This window comes from Vitis riparia, chromosome 10 (assembly GCF_004353265.1).
Source record: "Vitis riparia cultivar Riparia Gloire de Montpellier isolate 1030 chromosome 10, EGFV_Vit.rip_1.0, whole genome shotgun sequence".
NCBI classification, from domain to species: domain Eukaryota; kingdom Viridiplantae; phylum Streptophyta; class Magnoliopsida; order Vitales; family Vitaceae; genus Vitis; species Vitis riparia.
Genome location: NC_048440.1, coordinates 17,634,784 through 17,659,957, shown reverse-complemented (window position 1 = coordinate 17,659,957; position 25,174 = coordinate 17,634,784). Strand labels below are relative to the sequence as shown.

Here is a 25,174-nt window from a genome sequence, read left to right as displayed (position 1 = left end):
AAATGTATTTAACCAAAATCTCTATAAAAAAATAAAAATAAAAATAAAATTAACCCTCAAAACATAACAAAATGTCTTACAAATCATATACACTTCAAAGTTAATAAACAATAATATCAAATAATCTACTTCTATATTTTAAATTATATATATATTATTTAAAAATCATGATTAGATTGAATTTGGAAAATATTATTACAAATTATTATTATTATTTTTAGTTCTATATTATGTAAGACATGCTATAATATCCCATCACAAAACTCGTGTAAATGACAAAAAGGGTTCAAAAGTGTATCAACAACTTGGCCAAAGTTTATTTATCCTATGATAAAATTACACAAATCAACTATAAACCTAGACAAGTGTGTGTATAGTAAAAAATTGGATATAAAATTATTAATATAACTCAAATGGGTATATATTTACATACAAAAATCTGCTAAGAAAGTACACTTTTGACCGTCTCTCTATTTGTATTTTTATTGGTGAGTCATCGCCATCAAAAGATTCAAAACTTCCATTTTTGCCATGCCAACTTGTCCATTGTTGGGTAAGGGGCATGTGCAAATTTTGGTTTTGGCCCCCACAACCCACCAAAAATACCATTACTATATCTTATTAGTCTGCTAATTCTGTTCCATAAGCATATAAATTATGCAAATATGAGACCTCAACAGACCCATTTATCAACTCTTGTTCTAAGTTGTATGTGCCCAAAAAAAGGATGACTTTCTACTTTCAGCACCCTTTGGTGGGCAAAACGTGACTTTTGTCATTTGGTCATTTTCAAAATTACAGCAATAATCCGCCCAAGCATGTTCCTTTTTCTCTGCTGCACTTTATGCCGTTGAAACAGACTTCTGCCTGGCTTATTAAAATCACAAAATTTATTGCCCATTAGCTGGACTTACCGTTATCTTGAAGAATTTAAATATCAAAGTAAGATGGGAAACCGCAAAAATTAATATAGACGTTAATAGAATGAGATCTTATAACCCATAAGGAGCTTGAAGACAAAATGAAGGCATGTGGAGATCAGGAACAAGCCTTTGATTTATCTCTTGAAGGAATTTCAATTTTTTATTTCTTTTTTCCTTTTTAAAAAAATGTGAATTCAGTAAATGGCTTTCTAAAACAAAAACATTTCTTGAATTTAATTTTCAAAAAGTATTTTTAATATTTAAAAGCAGTTTAATGAATACCTTCCCGTCTGAAAAGGCCAGAAGGGTTGGTAAACCTATTGGAAACATAGATTTGCATGTGGGTTCTTAATCATTAAAGTTGAAGGAGGAGTTCATAAAGTAGTGTAGTTGTGAACATTGAACTGAAATAGAATATCCAAATGAGAAGCAAGGATTCTCTATCATCAGCAGTAAGGGTCCTGTGTGGCCCATATCATCAGTTACAACCTTGGGTGTAAAAGATAAAAGGAATCCCAATGGGTCCACATATCCTTAATTCTTCAGTCTTTTCTGATGGGGTTGGCATGGATATGGACCCTTTTAATTGGCTTTTGGAAAAAAGTAATCAGCTGGGTATGATTTCAAATTTCAAGATGAAGAGTCAAGACAGAAGACTAGAAGAGCTGTGTTGCTTTGGCTTATTATTTGAAGGGGGGTTTTATTATGATATCAAATGAATAATGATGGTAGGATCCTACAGTGATCCACTTCATGCTGTCTGGGATGGTCATTGATGTTGGTGCCATGTGGGATGATACGACACCGTTTTGCAAAATATTCTTCAGATAGATGCGTGGGCTATCCGAACTTTCAGAGTATGTTTTGAAAAGAAAAGGGAGTTTTGCTTTCAGTTTCTGTTCTCCCTTTTGGGATATTTTCGAATTTTCACTACTCATGCTTTCATTTGTTGCTCAGAGTATCAGTGTTTTATGATTCTTATCGGAGTGTTTTTTTGTTTTTGTTTTTCTGTTTTCGAAAACGGAGAAATCAAATCTAGTGACGGAGCACATGGTTTTGAACTGATACTCGACTCAGAGGAGAGTCTAATGATATGAATCTGAGACATCGTCCAATTCCCACGCGCACCCGAAGTCGCGTCGGAGCCTACGCGCCGTCACAGCCTGTATCTGCTGAGGTTTACAACATCATCCCCATCCATGACGTCCTTACTGATCACCCATCCCTCAGTTGCCCGGAGGTACGCGCCGCCGCGGAGGCCTTACGCACCGCCGAAGACCTCCGGAAACCGTCGTTCGTGACGTGGTACAACCACATGGACATCCTGGACTGGCTTGGGATGTTCTTTGGGTTCCAAAACGACAACGTTCGGAACCAGAGAGAGCACCTGGTTCTTCACCTCGCTAACTCCCAAATGCGCCTCTCTCCGCCGCCGAAGACCGTCGGCTCCCTCGACCCGACCGTGCTCCGGGACTTCCGCAGCAAGCTCCTCAAGAATTACACCTCGTGGTGCTCGTATCTTGGCCGGAAATCGCAGTTATGGCTGTCCAATCGCCGCGACGCGCTTCGTCGCGAGTTGTTGTACGTTTCGCTTTATCTTCTGATATGGGGTGAGTCTGCTAATCTCCGTTTCTGTCCTGAATGCATATGCTATATATTTCACCATATGGCTTTGGAGCTGAATCAAATTCTTGAGAACTACATTGATGATAACACTGGTAGGCCTTTTGAACCCAGTTATGGTGCAAATGGGTTTTTGATCCGTGTGGTTACCCCCATTTACAATATCATTAAGTTCGAGGTGGATAGTAGTCAGAATGGCACGAAGCCACACTCGGCATGGAGGAATTATGATGACATAAATGAGTTCTTTTGGAGTAGAAAGTGCTTTCGCAGGCTTGGGTGGCCTATGAATCGAGGCCCAAAATTTTTTGAAACCGATAAGACTAAGAAAGTGGGGAAGACGGGTTTTGTAGAGCAAAGGTCATTTTGGAATGTGTTTCGGAGCTTTGATCGGTTATGGGTATTGTTAATTTTGTCTTTGCAGGCTTTTGTTATTGTTGCTTGGCAGGGGACGGAGTATCCATGGAAAGCATTGAAGAACCGGGGTGTGCAGGTGAAACTGTTGACTGTTTTTATCACATGGGGTGCTCTTCGTTTTCTCCAATCTGTGCTTGATGCTGGTACTCAGTATAGTTTGGTTTCGAGAGAGACAAGGTCATTAGGGGTGAGGATGGTGCTAAAGAGTGTGGTTGCCATAACATGGACTGTTGTCTTCAGTGTTTTCTATGGGAGGATTTGGAGTCAGAAGAACTCAGATGGGATGTGGTCAGACGCCGCAAATAGGAGGATTATTACTTTTCTCGAGGCTGCCTTTGTGTTTATCATCCCTGAATTGCTGGCATTGACTCTTTTTATGATTCCATGGGTACGAATCTGTCTCGAGGAAACGAATTGGAAGGTTTTGTACTGTTTGACCTGGTGGTTTCATACCAGAACCTTTGTGGGTCGTGGCCTAAGGGAAGGACCGGTTACTAACATGAAGTACTCACTGTTTTGGATTGCAGTATTGGCTTCAAAATTCTCATTCAGTTACTTTCTTCAAATCAAGCCCCTGATAGCACCAACAAAAATTCTCTTGTCTAGCACGGTTTTAACATACACTTGGCATGAGTTTTTTGGTAAAGCCAATAGGACAGCAATTGTGGTGTTGTGGGTTCCTGTTCTTTTGATCTACCTCATGGATTTGCAAATTTGGTATGCAATATTCTCCTCCCTTGTTGGTGGAGCAAATGGATTGTTCTCACATCTTGGTGAGATTCGGAATATTGAACAATTGAGGCTTAGGTTTCAGTTCTTTGCCAGTGCAATGCAGTTCAATCTCATGCCTGAGGAGCAAACGGAAAATACAAAGTTGTCACTAGTGAAGAAGCTCCGAGATGTAATCCACAGATTCAAGCTTCGATATGGACTTGGCCAAGTATACAAGAAGATAGAGTCAAGCGAAGTGGAAGCAACCAGGTTTGCCTTGATATGGAATGAGATAATTTTGACTTTCAGAGAAGAAGATCTCATCAGTGATGCAGAACATGAGCTTTTGGAACTACACCAAAATTGTTGGAATATTAGGGTTATTCGCTGGCCGTGTGTCCTCCTGTGCAATGAGCTGCTGCTCGCTCTCAGTCAAGCAGCAGAGGTCACGGATAAATCTGATAGCTGGCTTTGGTCTAAGATATGCAAGAATGAGTATAGGCGGTGTGCTGTAATTGAAGCTTATGATAGCATCAGGTACTTGCTTCTTTTCGTTGTTAAATATGGCTCAGAAGAGAATTCAATTGTTGCAAATTTCTTCCAAGAGATAGAAAGGTGCATTGAGAATGGGAAGTTCATTGAGAGGTATAAGATGACTTTACTACCACAAATCCATGCCAGGTTGATATCTCTAATTAAGCTTTTGTTGGGACCTAAGAAAGATCATAGTAAGGTGGTGAATGTGTTGCAGGCCTTGTATGAACTCTGTGTTCGAGAATTTCCAAAGGTGAAGAGGTCCATAGTGCAGTTGAGGCAGGAAGGTTTGGCACCACTTAGTCCAGCAGCAGATGCAGGGTTGCTCTTTGAGAATGCTGTCGAATTCCCTGATGCTGAGGATGCTAGGCATTTACGGCGTTTGCAGACGATTCTTACTTCAAGAGATTCAATGCATAATGTCCCAACAAATCTTGAGGCAAGACGGCGTATAGCTTTCTTCAGCAATTCCCTCTTTATGAACATGCCCCATGCTCCCCGTGTTGAGAAAATGGTGCCTTTCAGCATTCTGACCCCTTACTATAATGAAGAAGTAATGTATGGCCAAGGAACACTTCGGAATGAGAATGAAGATGGCATTTCCACTTTGTTTTATCTGCAGAAAATATATGCTGATGAATGGGCGAATTTTATGGAGCGGATGCGTAGGGATGGCATGGAGGATGACAATGAAATATGGTCAACGAAGGCAAGGGACCTCCGCCTTTGGGCCTCATACAGAGGCCAGACACTATCTCGCACTGTAAGGGGAATGATGTACTATTATAGGGCTCTCAAGATGCTTACTTTTCTTGATTCTGCATCTGAGATGGACATAAGAAATGGATCACAACAACTTGCTTCTCATGGTTCTTTAAGCAGTGGTTTAGATGGTCCACGCTTGGGTAAGGCACCACCTGCTAAGAAATTGGACAGGGGAGCTGGGGGTGTGAATCTTTTGTTTAAAGGGCATGAGTATGGCAGTGCTCTGATGAAGTTCACATATGTGGTTGCCTGCCAGATTTATGGATCACAGAAGATGAAAGGAGATCCTCGTGCTGAGGAGATCTTGTTTCTGATGAAAAACAATGAGGCTCTTCGAGTTGCCTATGTTGATGAGGTTCCTTCAGGGAGAGAGGAGGTGGAATATTATTCTGTCCTTGTGAAGTATGACGATGAGCTGCAGAAGGAGGTGGAGATTTACAGGATCAGATTGCCTGGTCCTTTGAAGATTGGAGAGGGCAAACCAGAAAATCAGAATCATGCCATTATCTTTACCCGTGGTGATGCACTTCAGACCATTGACATGAACCAAGACAATTATTATGAGGAGGCACTAAAGATGCGAAATCTATTGGAAGAATTCAAGACATATTATGGTATCAGGAAGCCAACCATATTAGGAGTCCGTGAAAATGTCATTACAGGGTCTGTTTCCTCACTTGCTTGGTTCATGTCTGCCCAAGAGATGAGTTTTGTGACGTTAGGGCAGCGTGTTCTCGCAAATCCTTTGAAAGTTCGAATGCACTATGGTCATCCAGATGTTTTTGATAGGTTCTGGTTCTTGACTCGAGGTGGAATCAGCAAGGCTTCCAGAGTAATTAATATTAGTGAGGATATATTTGCTGGATTCAATTGCACTTTGCGAGGTGGCAATGTGACACACCATGAATACATCCAGGTAGGTAAGGGAAGAGATGTCGGATTGAACCAGATCTCCATGTTCGAGGCCAAGGTTGCGAGTGGCAATGGTGAACAGGTTTTGAGTAGAGATGTCTATAGATTGGGCCATAGATTGGACTTCTTCCGGATGCTTTCATTCTTCTATTCGACTGTGGGATTTTACTTCAACACAATGGTGGTGGTACTTACTGTTTATACATTTTTGTGGGGCCGCCTTTATCTTGCGCTCAGTGGCGTTGAGGGGTCAACCACAAACAGTTCGACCAATAATAGGGCACTTGGTGCAGTCTTGAATCAGCAGTTCATTATTCAACTTGGACTGTTCTCTGCCCTTCCAATGGTTGTGGAGAACACTCTGGAGCATGGATTCCTTAGCGCAGTTTATGATTTTCTGACAATGCAGTTGCAACTTGCATCAATATTTTACACATTCTCTATGGGAACTCGCACCCATTTCTTTGGCCGGACCATTCTTCATGGGGGTGCGAAGTACCGAGCAACAGGGCGTGGTTTTGTTGTGGAGCATAAGAGTTTTGCTGAGAATTATAGACTCTATGCTCGCAGCCATTTTGTAAAGGCCGTTGAGCTTGGGGTGATTCTCATTGTGTATGCTTCCCAAAGTCCCATGGCTAAGAATACTTTGGTTTACATACTCATGGCAATCACAAGTTGGTTCCTTGTAGTATCATGGATAATGGCCCCATTTGTGTTCAATCCTTCTGGCTTTGATTGGTTGAAGACTGTCTATGACTTCGATGATTTCATGAATTGGATATGGTGCAGTGGTGGAATATTGGCAAAAGCTGAACAGAGCTGGGAAACGTGGTGGTATGAGGAACATGATCATCTGAGAACAACTGGCCTTTGGGGAAAGTTGTTGGAGATGATCTTAGATATTCGATTCTTCTTTTTCCAGTACGGCGTTGTTTACAGGCTCAAGATTACTAGTGGAAACACCAGTATTGCTGTTTACTTGTTATCATGGATCTATATGATCGTGGCTGTTGGAATTTGCATCATCATAGCATATGCCCGGGATAAATATTCTGCAACACAGCACATCTATTATCGGCTGGTTCAGCTTCTTGTCATTGTGGTTATAGTACTTGTGATAGTTTTATTCCTAAAATTCACCAATTTGATATTTCTTGATCTTATCACAAGCCTGTTGGCATTCATCCCCACAGGATGGGGCCTTATATCTATTGCCGTGGTACTCCGGCCTTTTCTGCAGTCCACTGTGGTATGGGACACTGTGGTTTCCTTGGCGCGGCTATATGATTTGCTGTTTGGAATAATTATTCTGGCTCCTGTGGCATTGCTGTCATGGATGCCCGGATTCCAGTCCATGCAGACAAGAATCCTATTCAATGAAGCATTCAGCAGGGGGCTCCAGATTTCTCGAATTCTAACCGGCAAGAAAAATATTGACATGTGATTCAAGGTAATTTACTACCTGTAATTTTCTCAAACTTCTTTCAACTTTAATCTTGAGCTTGTTTAGTATTGTTTTTCAAAAAATGAAGTTGATGTTCTGCTCTGCATTAACTATGATTGTGGATCTGAATGAGATTTAATGGTACTGCTGGTATAGCTTTTTTTTCTTTTCACAACCATGTAGAGTGTGATGGACTTTGTGATTAGTGATTCATGGCATGGAGAAGTTATTTTCAATGTTTTTAGAATCGGATCGGTCATTGAGTTGGAAAAGTTATCGGTTCACGATTTATTGGTCGGATCGGCGGTCAAACCGCAGTCGGACCGGTGACATCATAAATATATTATTTATAAAATATTAAAATTTAAAATAATTATAAAAATTAAAATAATAATTTATATATTATTTAAAAATTAAAATTTTATTTGAAAATCAGAAAATTAGTTTCAAATTAGAAATTTAAATTAAAATCATAATTTTAATTTAAAATTTAAAATTTTAATATTTATTTTTAAATAAAAAACTTATTTTAAAATAAAAAATTTATTTAAAATTGTAATATTTTTACCATTAAATCATATCTCATACATATAAAAGGCATTTTTTAGATTTTACTTTATTAGCTCCCAATCTCCCACCCTCGCACACCACCCTCATTATAGTATAGATATTTGATTAAAAGATTTAAGTACTCTTAAAATCGAGAGAATGAGTCCCCTTCTTCCTCAAATACTCATTTTAAATGTTTCCATCCTTCTTTATTTACTTCCTAATTTATTTCTCTCAATTTTTAATTTATCTCTTATTACTCATATCCAATTTTTTTCTCTCCGTTTAGGTTTACTCTTTCTTTTTCTAATATCATACTTTTTCTAATTAAATGAAAATTAAATTCTTGATATATGAATTGGTATAAATAAAACTTAATTATAGTATAGGTTAAATTACCATTATTATTAAAAACTAATTCAAGATTTTTTTTCAAAAACTAATTTAATAAAACTTAATTATAGTATAGTTGAAATTAAAGGAGTGGTCAATTTTACAATTTGATAGAGAATTGGATGTCTAAATAACCTATTTCCTTATCGAACAAAATTTTGAACAATACAAAACAACGTCATTTTAATGCTAAAAAAAAAAAAAAAAAATTTAATCTAACCGTCCGGTTCGTCTAATTCACCGGTCGGACCGTCGGTTCAACCGGTCCGATCCTGGTTCAACCTGTTTCCGGTCTAATTGACCAGATCGGACCGAAACTGTGACCGGCTGATCCGGCCCGGTTTTTTTACCGTAGCTTCAAAGAATCAAAGCCAATTATATTTTCCTTGTTGCTTGAAATTTTGATTGGTGATTAATAAAATTTGTTCTGAATTAAAAAGCCCGTGTTGAACGGCAGATACATCCAAATGGATTCTAATATGGTTTCCAACTTCTATTGCAGAATAGTTCCTGCTAGAGCATGGGCAATAAAAGCTTAACCAGTTATGTGACAAAAATTATACTTTGCAAGTCCCATAATAGATGTTTGAATAAACAGTTCTGCAATCATTGGTGTCACTTGCAATTTGTCACTTCCATACATTACATCCATGCCAAAAAATTTATTCTGTCAATGGAGGGATAGGGAAAAGTCATTGTGAATGCATTTGAAAAAACACACATTTTAGACTTTTATCTCATGACTGATAGAAACCTTATATCAGTGCCCCTTTTCCAGATGGAGAAACATACCTGCATTGAATAATCTAAGTTAGCATTATATTTTGCAGCTTGTGTTCCATGCCCAATTTCTTTGTTAGAACTAAGAACCCATGCTTCTCCTGTATTTACTTGACAGTACAACACTTTCATAAGTAGCCAATGAATTGGACATTGATGATATGATAACTATGCTATGAGAGGAATAAATTTAGAAATTAAAAAAGCCCTGTACTTCGATCACTGTGGGAACATAATTCTTTTGGAGAAACCTCAAATGGTTAATAAGGGTTTAGTGAAGTGTAAATTTTAGTGGCCTACTTGTTCCTTGCATTTTCAAATGCTAAAACATCATCCAAATTCCTTCAGCATAACTCTGAAGTACACCATATACTACATCAATGCTTGTTAATTGAGGCACAGCTATGCTGTCATTCATGGTTCATTACCTTATTTATTGAACTCAAGCAACACCCATCATTGGAGTTTCTAATAACAGTAATTGGTTTTAATACAACATGCAACATATAAGTGGAAACAATTCCTACCTCAACAGTCCGTAATGAGGTGTGAGACTTGGGGAGCAGTTGAGAGGCTTTGTTGAACTGCAAAGGATAATAGACTATTAAATAAGTTAATGCACAAGATCCTTTTTTTTTTTTTTTTTTTTTGCTTTTTGTTTTGTTTTGTTGTTATTTATTATTATTATTTTTTGTTCTGATGGGCAAGAAGATTACTAGCTTCTTGTATGATTTTTTTCTCTTAAGGAATTAATAATTCTTCAAACCCCTTGAAATCCCTAGATAGGGTTTATTAGTTCTTCTCTTACAGTGTTATTAGTTTTACCTGGGTAAGCAATCACACCATTTAGACAGTGTCTATTGATGACACATCTCTCCCTTGGAACTCTTTTTGGCTGTGCTTTGTGTTTATGAAACCAGGAAACATCTGCATTCCCTTTAGATTTAGAGCTAAATACACAATGCTGCTTCTGTTCTCACAAATATATAGTAAGTGCTTGCATGTGCTAGTAGCTTGGATTGAACCTCCTTGGTTGTTATGATGGAAGCTAACTTACCATTTCAAGGTGACTGTTCGTCTCCCTAATCATCAAATCCTAACTGCCTACTCAAATTTTCTTGGAAGAGGGTTCTTATGTTTTTAACTGGTAATATCTGCTAATAGTCATGAATTAGTCTCTTGTAGTAATTGTTGCACTGCAATTATCTATCACATTGGATCTCTTATAGCAAAGAAGTTGGTAACCCAATTTTTTCCAGACAAAAAATGGCAGTGCAGAAGCTTAATAGAGTCTCTAAGCTAGCAGCCAAGGAAGATAGTTATTGCAGAATTCTTTACAGCTAGAACTAGGCATGAGCTCCAACCGTTGCATGAATTTTCGTATTCTTCAAAGGTCCCTTGTGTTAGTAGCTAAGGCTTGTAATACTAAAGCATATGGTACGTAATGGTTATCCATAAGCCTGAGCATGAACTATCTCAAAATATATTCAACAGCAAAAACCTCAATTAATCAGTTCTTGGATTGCTATGCATGGAAAAATATCTGATTTACTTTAAGGTAGGTAAAGGTTCACTATAGCACCAAGGATACAACTCACAGATCCATTTTATCGACCTATTGATTTATTGCTTTGAGATAATTTCAGTAAAACATGAAAGTGATGTGCTGAATAACATGGTAGGTTGTCAACAAAAACGACAGTGAATAATTCTCCACCTAACACAAAAAATAAATGAAGTTAAAGAAACTAATTTGCTTACATGTTACAGTTGAAAGTTGGTTGGGTGCGTACCTTAAACTTTACTGATGTGATTATGTTAATACAACATGGCTGCTAGGTATTCAAGTATTCCCCAGAATCCCCGCTGCTCTTTTGTTTTCTTTTTAGTCGACTTTTTACCACAGGTAGTATTCACATGAATTATTGACATTGCATTTTGTTTTTTGGGTTTCAGGTGGGAATATGCTGAGGAAGTTAGATAGACTGGCGTTTATTTCTGCTGATGGAGGGGTGGTTTTAGGTATTATGCTGCTGCAACTGGCAAGTCAAGGGAAGAAAGATTCGGACTAACTTCATTGTCCCATTACTCTTTCAGGGTGATTGGGTTTCATTTTTCCTATTCATATTTGCAATATTGTCTTTGCTCAGCATAATTAAGTGATCAGTGGGGGAATTTTTGGTTTTGTACATGCTGTCCATATCTAGTTCAGCTCTTGGCTAGCTTATTTATTGACTATATTTCCATTAATCTTCCTTAATCAGCAGGTTGCTCCAAGTATCTATGCCCCATGTATTTTGTCTGGATTTTAGTTGTATCTTGACAGGGCAAAGGATGGCTGCCCAGGCTAGAGGGAAAGTGGTAGAGTTGGTTGCATTTAAAATACTGTAACAGAAACTGAATCCAAGGAACCAAGTCTTAAGCTATAATTTGACCTAAAAGATTAAGACGGGAGAGACAAATCATAGACTGGGGATTACGGAGAAAAGGATGGGGGAAGATGAATAGAAAGACTGGACCTGGAGTTCTAACATCTATGTAACTGGATAAAAGAGAGAAGACAAGAAAGTTAAGTAAGGAAAGGGTTTACCCTGGTGAAGAGATATTTAAAATAGTTTTCTACACCTGATATCCAGAATAATATGATCTATCTTACAAATAAATGAGAATTAGTTCTGCTGTTATGGATGGCATAATTTACCAAACCAGTGGGTTAAAGGCCATGGACAGAAGGTGGGGAAAGGCTCACATCCAAAGACCCCAGTTTATCTGGGCCTTCGTTAACTTCAATAGTCAACCTTTTTTTATGGACAGTCGAACGTTTTATACATGGCTATGTCATCTAGAGTGCCCTCCAATGTGTATGCTTTCAAACCACTAATAGAGGTGTGTTACTGGTAAGACAAAATCTGGGTTAGGCAACTAGTGTGCTTTCTCATTTCGAGTTGGGATAGAGTGTAAGCAATAACTGACGTATTTGGAGCAAAAACTGAAAGATGAGACCGATTCATTGTTGTTAACACCATCGATAAGCCATGTGCATCATCAGCTATGCTGATTTGAGAGGATTTAAGGAGAGAGCACCCAGATGATGAGTAAACCTGCTCCTCGCCACAAGAAACACCAAGTCTAGAAACACACAGGAAAGTACTGATAAAAGATACAATCAGGAAATTTGGCACCTTGGAGATTTATTTGCAGCCAACAAGTACTCAGGACTTGGTGCTCAATCTTTTCATATAACGGGTTAAAATGATCTCCTGCCACACTCAAATGTTCATCTATTTGGTGCCTGTGAGGTGTGAACATATTAACTATGGTGCAACAAAGAGGAAGGATATCTTTCTGGTCATTGTGATCCTAAGACACATTTAAAACTCCAGCGCCAGTTTGAAACACCCCATTCGACACTCAAATTTGTGGAAGCAAAAAAAAAAAAAACAATTACATTTCCATGACATAAAACTAAACAAGCACATTATACGAACAGTTGTTCAAAGAAAGCAAATGGAATTCACCAACTATATTCCCAAATCAATCAAATAACTAACCAACCACACAGCCCATGATATTTTCTGAAGAAGACACAACCTTCTAAGTCTCAATATTACCTTTATGCACCAAAGAGCTTGCAGTAGTAAAAGCAATAAATGTCTTCAACAATGGCTTCACTTTACAATTGTTCATTGATAACTACAGGTACTTTCTCATATACAGAACTCTCTCTAAATCTCTTGGGAAGAATGCAATGGCCACCAAACCGCTGCTGCAAGTAAATGAGGGCTGCAAACAGCATACCACCACAAGGGATAATGACATCCCAGGCAGTGGAATAAAGATCCATTCTAGGATTTGCATAAATGTATGATAAATCAAATTTCCAGGTAGAACTATGGGCCCTGTAAAGATCATATGCATGTGGTAGCAAACGAACAACAGTTGTTCCAACATAAAAGGGGGAGGCAAGAGCCTTTTCCTTGGGGTTGAAGAATAAGTTGAACATTATCTGAGGGAGCAGAAAACCATCCAGGATCAAACCTGCATAAGATTTGAGGTCACCCCAGAGAGCATGCTGTTGATTGTAATTGACAGGTGCAAGCCGTGTTCGTGGTAATGGGATCTGGTAAGAATTCTTCCACTGATGCACAAACCAAGCAATCAACGCACCACCTGCATACAATGGCAATGACAAATACAGAACCTTCTTTTCAGATACCCACAAAGCATTTTCACTTCCATCATTTGATCTTGAGGACCATGTCAGTTGGAGAAGACGAAACTGCAACAGGAAAGCTATCATTGTAACCACCCTTACAATTACTTCATTTACTTCAAGCCAGCCACCACTCCCAAGAAAAACATTCTGCCGGTTACGGTTTGCCACAAACAGAGCTTCAAAGTTTAACAGTAGAGGTATCATGTGCCCCAAAGTAAGGACAATGAGCATCACAATAGAAATGAGGGGAAGTACATCAGGGTGCCTTTTCACATAAAAAAGCTGCAACCCCACAAAGACACATGCAAATGTATTAGAAATCAGAACCAATGTGATCTCCAGATCCATTCTCCAAATGGATTCTGCTGCTTGGCTCAAGTAGATAGAACTTGAAGACAATTCAAGACGTTGAAAATAAAGCTGGTCTGACTTTCCTCGTGTGCTTTCAATTGTTCCCTTGACACTACGTCCACCTGCATTCAATGGAGCGAATTGCACATTGACAAGAATTTTGCAGTCCAGTGAATCATTTTTTGTTGATGGTTTATTTGATTGCAGATGCTGACACCCTACCATACACAGGACACCGGTTTCCTTATCATATATCCCTTCTGCTGATATTTCTACTGATCTAGATGAAGAAATCTTACCCACCAACATGAGACTAGTTGAAGGTGTGAAGCTCAGCTTGTAGCTGATATTTACCACACTGTTGTGGCTGGTGCTCACTAGAGCTTCAGACCCTCCCAACCTTGGTGAATGAGGGCGAAATTTCCCATATAATTGATCACCCACAAACTTATCACCCACAAATAGAGGGAATGCATGACCCCATCCTACTTGCCCCTTGCTGTTTCTAACTGACATGTCAAATCTCATGTCTAACGAATGCCCGTCAGGGTATACCTGTCCCTTGTGTTTAACCCCCTTTTTCTTTGCACAAGCTTTACTTATGCTGTCAGTCTCAGTATACTCATATTTTAAACCAGGCAGATCAATTTGTACATTCCCAGTATCCTGGAACACAATTCTACCAAAGTAACCCGAATCATTCACAGTTCTATTGCTCCAAATTTGCCCCACAATAGTGCTCCTGTTTTTTATTGACATGGTGGCTGGAAATCTCAAATTCAATTTTATTGAACAATCCCCAACAAAAGCATCAGCTAAAGAATTTGCAACATTCAAGATTCTGCAAGCTACAACATAAAGCTGATTCTTCTTCTTGTTCCATGCTCCCTCGGCAACTAATGTCTTATCAGGAATAAAAGTTCGGAACAAATGAGAGCTGGAGTTTGAAAACCGTAACAACATGTGCACCTTTCCATCATCCTGACACTCAACTTGGTCGAAAGACATGAATTTTGGTGAAAATCCAGGAGTCCCGCCACCAAGGGGACTGCAATTGACAGTATCACAATCAATTTCATATTCCAATTCAAACCCACCTGCTGACCTTACAAAAGAACAGAGACCTGGGCGTTCACCCACATCTAAACTAAGAGATGCATCCTCATCACTACTATACTCACTCAAGAACCCGCTCCCAATTTCTTTCTCTATCAACGTATATTCATATCTCATTTGTGATATTCCCAATATGGAAACTGGCTTGAAGTAATTGAAACTATCCTCAGTATCTACACTCTCTAATGTTCCACGAACCAAACTATAAACAATACTCGAATTCTGTGCAAAATCAAGTTTAAAAACAACACTGAAGAGTCGTGAATTACCCTCTTTCGAGTGACTCGAACCCGATCCAACCATGCACAGCTTCCCAGCATCTGATGACCAAAACCCATTAAGCTCGAAAGTCGCGGAGGACCTCCGAATCGGAATCCGTGGCTGATTGATTCGGAACCGGAGCAATCTCCGATGAGTGATATTCCCCAGTGGAGAGACAATTCTGGAGCCCCGAAAAAACAAGTTTCCTCGGACCTTGATAACGCCTTCTGTCTGGGTTCTGTAGAGAGCTCCGTGGCGAAACATGACGAAACTCGGAGAGTCGCCCTCGAATTGCGGGGGTTGGCCGAGAATTGACTCGCCGCCGGTGAAGTAGCCGTTCCCTATATGCAAGAATCCAGCGCCATAAGCGGCAGATTCAAACTGTTGTTCTGTTGAGGCGGATTCGGGAACGATAGCGTTGCAGTGCTGGGCGTATGAGATTTGAGGCCATGAAGAAGGTGTAGAAGTTGCTGTGGAGATGGTGATGACGGAGAAGATGAAGAAGCTGAACACACAAAACGTGTGTTGATTTCCCGAAGAGTTGATCCGAGCCCTAACACAAACCCTAGATTTGGGCATTGGGAATGAAGAAGATGAGGTGGACTCCATCGCCGAGTGGAGCTCAAGCCTCAAGTTGCGCCATTACACCTCCCATTTCTTTTCACTGTCAAAATACATGCCTCACCATTCCTCTAAGGCCGCGTTTGATTCCATATTTAGAAAACGTGTTTTTCTAAAAGCTCTCAAGGTGAAAAATGCTTACAATGTGAACACATACCTTCCAAACTTTTTTTAATCTTATTTTGCCAGAAGACAAAAAGAATAATTTCCCTATTTTTTTGGAGGAAAGTTGAAGGCTTTAACTGTATCCTGAGATATAATCCAAAAGTTTATTTTTAAAAATATTTTTATTTTTTAACAATACAACAATATTCATTTCGATTATGTAATAATCACTTTTTGTAAAATTTTTAATAATATATTTTAAAAAAAATATTTATAAATATTTTAACAATAATTTCAAAAAATATTTTTAATCTTTTTAATACTTAAAAAATAAAATTTAAATGTTAAAAAGTTGAAACCCTCTTTAGAATTACTACAAAATGAATTATAAAAAACATGATGATAGAAAATAGAAAATGATCAAAATTAAGTATGATGGTGGAGTGATGGGGGCTTTCATGTGCTTATCACTTTTCAGAGACAATGGAAGACAGCTAGTAAAAATTGAAATCCAGATCCAGCCCACCACCTCACTTGGCCAGTTGGGTACACCCTAGGGACTAGGAAGGGTTTTCCACTTTCCAAATGAGTGCTCTCATGTCAAAAGGTTGGCTCCAGACCAAGAAGCAGTCGGTGATGCCAATGGGTAAGACAACAGGGGAGATGGGATTCTGTGATTTGAGTTTAATGCTTGTCCTTAACCATAGGCCATAAGTGAGGGTTTGCACTCACCAAATTAACCCAAACAGTGGTTTAAATTTTAATATGAAAGCATCATTAATGAATCAAAACAGCCTCAAAATCACCAAACTACAAAAACAAACCACACCAGGTACTGTTATTTTATTCAAGAATTTCACAACCCATCATGTAGTACAGTTACAGCACCATTCTGCTATCAAGCCTAGTCTCACTTTTTTTTTTTTTTCACAAGTTCACAAACCCATCATACAATACAATTACAGCACCATAGTGCTATCAAGTCTTAACTTCTTTTTTTTTTTTTTGCTTTTTAAATTCACATCCACACCACATAACACAAAGGGCACAGAAGGCCATCACCAAGCAAATTTTGAAATCATAAATTTATACAATTGATAGAAATGTTTTTTTATTGGGAGTAGCTATGGTTGCTTACCCCAATTGTAGCATATTCCCTTTTCCATCTCAACAAATTGGCTGCAATCAATTCCTCTAGCAGAAAAGGCCTCCACAAGCTTGGGGAAAAGCTTAGCAAGCATGATCTTGAAACCTGTAGAGCTTCCCTTTTGACTTTCTTCTGCAGTTTTCTTGTGTTCAAAAGCACAACCCACCGGAGCTCCTTCCATGTAGGCCTTACAAGCTAGTAGAAAATGTTGGGAGCATTGATTGAAGTGCTCCTCCACAAGTGCCTCAAAATGCTGCACCAGTTCAGAAACCAACCACCTTTAAAATGTTTTCAAAAAATACAAAATCATGGGTTTTCAATGGCATTATCTTTCTATCAAAATGGTGGGGTCAAACAAATGAAATGGGCCCATCTCATGGGCTAACCAACTGCCCTTAAAGCCATTACCATAACTAAAACATTTTGCCATTAATATGATGGTCTTTAATTCTAGATATCAGCTTAATGCAGTCAAGGAAGCCAACAGAGATTCTAGACTTGATAATTATACCTTGGGTGGATTGCGTAGCAGGTACAAAATGGATCTGCAGGTACCGATGAATGCATTTTCATTGTAGCTGATGGAGTTTTTCTCTCCTTCAGCTCTTCCCATTTGCTTGTCATATCCAGCCTCATTAAAGTAAGGCTTTTCATTAAGCACAAGGGCCTGGAGGGACAGAAGAACTTGGAGAATGGTGGAGCTCCCTGGATTCCATACTTCTGTGCCTGTGCCTGTCCATGTATTGAGGAGACTGAGGCACACCTTTCCAGATTCATACAAGTTAGGGTTGACACGCAGCCCACCAGAATTGTAGTGTACCAACTGCATAAGATTTTAGGTTCAGAAAAACCGCATAAGATTTAATCAGATGCAAGATAAACTTGTGCATGGATGTGTGCAAGAGCATCCAGGTACACAGAATAAAAGGGAGCAAATTTTTCAGTAAGGGGAAGACCCCATCTCAAAGGAGGTTGCTGAAAAATTAGAAATACACTCGACTGCATAGAAGAACAAGGATTTTGAAAGGAAAATATTTTCCTGCACTCTCAAAATGGGTTCTCCAAATCAGCAACACATCACGTATATACGTCTTTCAATACACAAACTGGAAACCCAAATGAAATAACTTACAGGTGGTTCATGAGGATACTCTGGAGGGAGGAAAATATCAAAAAAGAAAAGCCCATCATGATATGGAGTTGCAGATGGGCCAACAATGGCTGCCCGCAGGAGATCCATCCTTTCCTCATAGATGCGGACATAGATTGTTTCTGTTAAAATTACAAAAGGTCTAATTAATAACAGCCTGCGAACCAGGGTAGTGAGAATCTTCTTCACATGAATTAACCTTTCTAACTGCTATTAGTTCATACTCTCATTTCAATTTCACATTCAATTGAACATTATAAGGATCTATTGAAAGAAAAATACTTCTCAAGTGTATTCTTTATCACTGTCAGCTGTCACACCATTAGTTTTAGGAAAATAAATTGGATCACCTTCTACTATTCCACAAATGATATCACATTAAAAAATGAGGGTCTTCTACTACAACTCACAACAAAAAATATCACCAAATTTATGAATCTGAGTTCATAAATTTGTTGAACTCTCAAAAACATAACACAATTGACTGTCATGGAATTTTTATAAACAATTGTTCATTTATCCCCAACATTTGTTTCCCTTTGCAATAATGGACTCTACCACTATTTTCCAAACCCAATGATAATAAACTCCATTTATGCTCCGAGAAACCCCTCTTCATTTTTTCTATTTATGTTTAAACTACTCCAATTAACAGGTCCAAGGAACTCAAATTATATCCACATATAAAATGCTTCATAGTATAAATAGCACTAAACCACTAAAGTCAATAGAATAAAGTGCTAACCAGGAAGATTTTTCTCAAGCATGCTCCATTCTTGCTGAACCTTCTTCAACCAACCTTTTTTAACCTGAAAAGGGAGAAAAAGAATTAACCTCACTATCTGGATGCATCAACTGGTGTAACTTTAGAGAGAAATGAGGAGTGTTTCTGACCTGAGACAATGCCAATCCCTTGCCAGCACTATCAACAAAGTGGTGGTCTGAACAATCACAAACCATATCAAACTGACTAAACTGTTCTGGATTCTTGCTGCCTGATGAAAATGGAAGATCTTTATCTCCACCAATGTCTTTGATTTCCTCCTTTATGCTTGTCTCTCCAGATGCCTGTAAGTCATCTACTACAATATGTTGCTCCTCAGTGCAAGGATTGCAAGAGTTTAATACTCCTTTCAGATGAGTCCCAGATTCATTTTCATCTTCTGAACAGTGGCTGGATGACAATTGGCCTGACAGTAATGTGGGATCAGGTGAACCAAATAGACTTGCTGCAATGCTCAAGAAAAAGCCAATAGCCGCTCGAGGAAGGAGGGAGGAAGTAGACTGCCATGGGTACTTTTTGCAATCTTTATCAACAATATTGAGATCTGACACATCCTGGACATCGAAGGATTTGTTCAATATTTACCAAACCAGATGTCAATAATACAAAAAATATATCACTCGCTGAATTTCAAAACAAGTTCTGCCTTAAGGAATTTACCCCAGTTCAATAATTGCTTTATGTTCTGTTATATTGGAGAAGATATGAGATGGAATTTTGGAAATTATCAGCTAGAGTTTGGACTTGCAGTTCTAAAATTTCAATTATTCTTTATTTTCCCTATAATTAATTCCTCAGGTATCAAATGTAGCATTCAGGGAAACTGAGGTACACTCTCTCAATAGTGAAGTCCTGACATATACAGAGACTTATGATTAATGGAATGGATAGAAACTTGGATTTACCTTTTCTTTCCCTGGGGAAGATTGATTGTCGTCCTCAATCAACTCATGATTCAATTCCTCAATGTTTTCTTCGGGAGTTGTAGATGAACCTTCAAATTTATCTATTCGAAAGATTTCATTAGGAGCAACCTGGGGCAAGGTCATTCCAACAATGCATTCAGCAAGATGCCATGATGAACACTCTTCAGTTCTATGTGAAAGCAGAATGTACAATCAATTACAGGATGGCTTCCATAAGTGGCAGAAGTTGGTAGCGTGATATATCAATCTCAACTAGTTTGGAAAGCAGCAGTTATTACCTTTTTTAAAAGAGGAATTTGGTGTAGAATGAAAATAAACTTCACACTTTTAACCCACCCTTCCCACATTTTCTTCGCCAAAGTAACAATTTTCACAGAAATATAAAAAGTGAGAACTAAATGGTAGCATAGACCACTAGAAATAATGTGGATTACACTTAGCTACTACCAGTTCAAACTCATCCAAAAGCGCCAGTCAACTTATGTAACTAGTGGCACGTAATATTCAAATAGAACAATGAGAGACTAGAGTTCATACCTGGGTTGTAAGACCAGTAGCCCATTTCACCTTGACACCACCATCTTTGAAGCCCACTACATTGCCAATATGGGATGAATAATATTTATCAGAGTGCTCGTTCTGATCTTTTCTGCAAGTCTCACCTTTAAGGGGAGTTTCTTTGCCCATACCCATTTCTGCAATTGCATTATTATTGAAATTCTGTTCATCAGCTTGATCAACAAGCTGGTTCCTTTCCAACCTAAACACGAAATCACCAAGACAGTACGAGTAATCTGGGTGTTCAACCAGTTCATAAGCACTCACAGTTTCTTCCATGAGGCCTTCCTCCAAATCACTTCCTTCATTCAAGGCAAAATTTTTCCATTTTACTTTCACAATTCGTTCTTTAGCATCCACCACTTCAACAACACCCCATCTTTGGCTGCTAGAAACATTTGGGTCATCACAAGTGCCCTTTTCCAGCACAAACTGTTCAGGCCAAAATTCATGTGCATCAACAATATTTATGGGAAATAAAGATTGTGGATCTAATCCCACTGAGCAGCTACCATCCTGCCACTGAACATCAACTTTGGTCTTTATCTTCACCATAACAAAGATGTTCTCTCGTTCAAAACTGAGGTTCATTCTCTTAAATCCTCTTTCTAATTTCTTATGCCCTAGAATGTGCTCACAAGTAGACACGCTAAGGCAATTTTTCTCCATAACACCCTTACGATCAGAAACTGGAAGCATACACCAATCTCCAGGCTGCCAGTTTGCATGTGAAAAACATGACAACAAAGTTAGTTTTTTTGAGTCCTGCCAACAAGGGGGCGCAGGCAAACTCAAACCAGAACCAACCAGAGCAGAGGCAAGCCAATCAACCGACACCAATCCTGCTTCCACAGCACAAACAGTTCCATCAGTACGATTTTCCTTCCAAGCACCACATAGCCATCTAGCTGACTTGGAAAGAGTAGAGAGCCTAACCTGCACTCTCTGTCCTGGATAATATTGGTATTGTGGATCTTCCAGTAAGTCAGGAGATATGGGAAAGATCTTCTTGTTATCAGTTGCAGTGACCTCACATTTTGCCCCATCATCAAACAAGATGGTAACAGAGTCGACTACTTTATTTACCCTTCCAAGCCATGGTCCAAGAACAACATAGTCTCCCATAGAAATGGACCGGATCTTTAAAAGTTTCTTGGAATTCACATCTTTTATGACTTTTCCATAAACATTTTCCAAGTCCACAAGCATATCCACATCCACCACTCTCCCCATCTGTCCTGATGGATCTGCTACAGAGCACACAATGTCCCCATGTATGAATCCCCTCTCAAATGAAAGGAAATCATCAATTTTCCCAATAGTCTCCTCCAGGCTTGAAAAAATGCTCTGAGCCTTCCCACCGTACATAGAGTCAATGTCCTCTTGATCCTCACTGCTACCACTCTCACTGAAACTCTCCCAATCAGAATCACTAAGGAGCATATCCATCGCTCAGATGCCTAAAAGAATATATCTTCAGTTCAGTTCATATCAAATAAAATATTGCAAGATAAGAAAATAAGCCAAATATGGTGAAGGCTTAGAGTTGGGAGTCAAAAGGACAAGATTTCTCACCTTTGTCACAGTCAAAGCTGGAATGAGAACTATATTTTGGTTGAAAGGTTTGCTTTAAATCCAAGGTATTCTTCACAAAATATCACACAAGGAAGATCTTTACTTAGAAATGAATAGCCCAAGGGAAAAGCATGTATACCTGGACATGAATAGAGAGATACTTCATATAAGCAGCCTTTCAAAATTTTAATTAGAATGGCAGTTTAAATAAGAGATATCAACATGATTAAACAATAAACACTAATACCAACCACATAGAAGCTTCATCAAAGTAAGTTTGAGCTAGTTTTGTTTCACTTAACATGATAATAAATTCCACAAAAGGAAAATTAATAGTAAGAAGGGATAGGAGGAGTTACCATTAATTTTTCCTTCCTTGAACAATTTGGAACATCCAACACGCATGCCAGTCCTGTTGTTATCTTGACACGTACTGTAATAAGGATCTTGGAATGGTGCTTAATACCAATAGATAAAATGACAATATTTTTCACTAATATAAGTATTTTTCCAGATAATGAAAATGTTTACAGAGATCAATCCAGTATCACCAACGTTACGATTTGTCCAGTGAAACCAGAGATCTAGTGCCAAAGGAGATTTGCCCCCGAAAAGATAACTGGAGTCAACAAAGGACTCCAACTGCCAAAGGAGATTTGCCCACAAATGGACTGAAGTTTCCACTAGAAGGAACTGCCAACCAACAGAATTAAGTTCCAAAGATGGACAACTGCAAAATGAGAGTTCCTGCACAGGTCAGATTTGATGTTCCCCAGTGAAAGGACAAAGAACTAATTGCCAAAGGAGATTTGCCCTACAGCCTGGATGGAGTTCCAAGTAGTTGATAATGAATTACAATTTTCCAATAGAAGTAGAACTCTCCAGCATGCAGCTGTTAAAGGAGATAACCCAAATAAAGGAAAATCGTAATTTTGCCAAAGGAGATTTGCCCAAAAGAGCTGAATCTTCACAAAGAAATATGTATTGCCAATTTGCCAAGAAGAAATATTGCTCTATCCACAGGACAAATTGGTGTTTGCCAAAGGAGATTTGCCCCTAGAAGATAAAGTTTCTGCTAGGTTTGTCCACTGCCAAAGAAGATTTGAATCATATGAAGAGTTCAATCAAACAACAAAAAGCCCAAATTCAAACGATGTAGATTTGAGCCACCAAATGGAAACATCCAATCAGGAAAACACCATGTGGTTCAACTTGCAGAAACTCAGCCATGTATTGAATAATATGTCTCAAAACAGAGCTATCCCAACAATCACCTCTACTTGCGAGAAGTCAAAATAACTGTTCCGACTGGTTTAGTGTTTCCATGTAACCTGTAACAGCACCATCTGTTAACAATTTCCTTAATTTTTTTCAATACAGAAAGAAATAAAAACATAATAATATCTGATAATGCAACTTTCAGAATTAAATTGCTTCTGAATTTCAAAATATATGAAGAAGGGCTTCTGATTTTCAATATTACATTTCCCAGTAAGGCAGCAACTAATGAGAATAACATCTAATGAGTGAATTTGAAAATAATAATAATAACAATAAAGAGGGAGACAGAGAGTCAATGAATGAAAGTTTCTGAACATTCAGAATTCCGCAGATGATTACATCATTTTCATGTTAATGACCCGAAATGGAAGCAGGATTTCTTTAAACCCATTACACAACTTTAAGATAAGCTCTCGTTTTTTCTTTTCATTCCTTTGTTTTTGGGTGTATCCTTTGATTTGCCAGTCACTTCTATGAAAATTCAATCCAAAAACTTCTCAAATTTCATTCCAGCAAATTAGACTTGGCAAAAGTGAATCAATTCCATGCGGAGTAGAGAAAGAGAAAATTCAAGATTGATGCCAAATATGCAGAAGAGAATCAAATTCCAATACCCATCAAATAATTCACGATTTCTTTACATGCAAACCTAAATTCCAGCTCCACTTTTTTGATGCATCCTTTTATTGGTCAGTCCCTTGTAAGAAAATTTGATCCAAAAATCTTTCAAATTTCATTCCAACAAATCAAACTTGGCAAAAGTAAATCAATTCCATGAAAAATAGAGATGGAGATAATACAAAATTGATGCCAAATATGTGAAAGAGAATGAAATTCAAACACCCATCAAATAATTCACGATTTCTTTACATGCAAACCTAAATTCAAGCTCCATTACTTTCAACAACTTGAAAACAAATAAACACACACAACCATAAATCAAACATGTAGCGCGCAAAGATTCAAAATCTGCATGAACTCGACAGAGTTATAATTCAAAACACTTTTTCAAGTAAAGATATCGAAATATCTCATAGGACAGCATCACAACTTCTTAAGTAACAATGAATAACAATCCCATGATATAATCAGAAGTATAGCACTCAAATTCCTCAAGCCCACAAATAAACACAAGCATTTGAAATAAAAAATAGAGAATTAGAATAGCAGAAATTGCAGAGTGAAGAATTGTACCAAATGATTGCAGGCAATGGTGGCGGCCCAGAATACCCAGAAACCCATTGAGCTCTCTCTGAGATGATCAAGAACAATATACCGTTTGCCTCCGTTTCCTCAGCTTTCTTTGTGTATATAAATTTTCCGAGAAAATTAGTGAGATCAGAGAGGCCAAGTCCCTCCCCAAGTCCCACCTATCACGCCATTAGCAGACCTCTCAACCATTGCAGACTCCGTGCTTATCACCTATGAAACATGGGAGCTTTTGGGTGCCTTTTTTCACATCCAATTGGATATAAAGAACTATTTGAATGGATACGTGCAGCATATACCAACAGGATCTACAAAAAGAAACTTACGCTACCGCTTAACGGTTACTGACCTTGGCTTCTTTCCTCGCCCCCGCCACCCCACCTTTTTTTTTTTTTTTTTTTTCTAAAAAAAAGAATTATTAATAAACAATAAATATTTAAATTCCACATGAAATTTGTTTTTCAAAAAGATGAGTTCAGTGTAAAAAAAAAATCAAACCTGTTTGTTCAAATTTTTATCGTAAATTAATATTAAAAAAAAAACCGAAATTGAGTGTAAAAAAAAATAAAAAATAAACTCATCTTTTAAAAGACGGATTTCAATATAAATTTTTGTATTTGTATATCCAAGGTGACCAAAAGTTGAATGTGGTTTAATCTTATTTAACATTTGTTAATCTAAGAGTACCAAAAGTATAATATAAAACAGTGATGATGAACTCCATGTTTGTGTCATTTTGGAATCCATGGATTATACTGAGAGGATATTCCTTGAGTTCAAACTGCATGAATCATGTACCATAGATGTAGTGTAATGGTGTTTG

General features: G+C 38.2%; 3 protein-coding genes and 1 non-coding gene across 5 annotated transcripts; 2 read left to right on the top strand and 2 right to left on the bottom strand.

Annotated features, from left to right (window-relative positions):
• The first annotated feature begins 1,567 nt into the window (after positions 1-1,567).
• Positions 1,568-11,328, top strand: LOC117923814 (callose synthase 11-like). Of its 2 annotated transcripts, XM_034842283.1 has the most exons (3): positions 1,568-7,335; positions 8,774-8,813; positions 11,008-11,328. In XM_034842283.1, the coding sequence occupies exon 1, from the start codon at positions 2,017-2,019 to the stop codon at positions 7,327-7,329; it is 5,313 nt and encodes a 1,770-aa protein (XP_034698174.1). In that variant the 5' UTR covers positions 1,568-2,016; the 3' UTR covers positions 7,330-7,335; positions 8,774-8,813; positions 11,008-11,328. The 2 variants fall into 2 exon arrangements, with proteins under 2 accessions (XP_034698174.1, XP_034698173.1); XM_034842282.1 differs by lacking the exon at positions 8,774-8,813 and having other exon boundaries at positions 1,570-7,335.
• LOC117924414 lies at positions 4,970-5,048 on the top strand. Its single transcript, XR_004652781.1, has one exon. It is a non-coding gene; the product is annotated as a small nucleolar RNA J33 (small nucleolar RNA).
• A 1,153-nt stretch (positions 11,329-12,481) lies between the features above and the next one.
• Positions 12,482-15,693, bottom strand: LOC117923815. The gene has a single exon (XM_034842284.1). It carries the CDS (start codon positions 15,602-15,604, stop codon positions 12,725-12,727), a length of 2,880 nt encoding a protein of 959 aa, XP_034698175.1. The 5' UTR covers positions 15,605-15,693; the 3' UTR covers positions 12,482-12,724.
• An 839-nt stretch (positions 15,694-16,532) lies between these two features.
• On the bottom strand, positions 16,533-24,606 carry LOC117923906 (probable ubiquitin-conjugating enzyme E2 24). The gene is made up of 10 exons (XM_034842393.1): positions 24,337-24,606; positions 22,221-23,192; positions 21,862-22,000; positions 20,266-21,746; positions 19,708-19,836; positions 18,913-19,356; positions 18,764-18,827; positions 18,001-18,140; positions 17,380-17,691; positions 16,533-17,121 (listed from the first exon to the last, which is right to left on the bottom strand). The coding sequence occupies exons 4-10, from the start codon at positions 21,733-21,735 to the stop codon at positions 16,846-16,848; spliced, it is 2,835 nt and encodes a 944-aa protein (XP_034698284.1). The 5' UTR covers positions 21,736-21,746; positions 21,862-22,000; positions 22,221-23,192; positions 24,337-24,606; the 3' UTR covers positions 16,533-16,845.
• Positions 24,607-25,174: the final 568 nt, after the last annotated feature.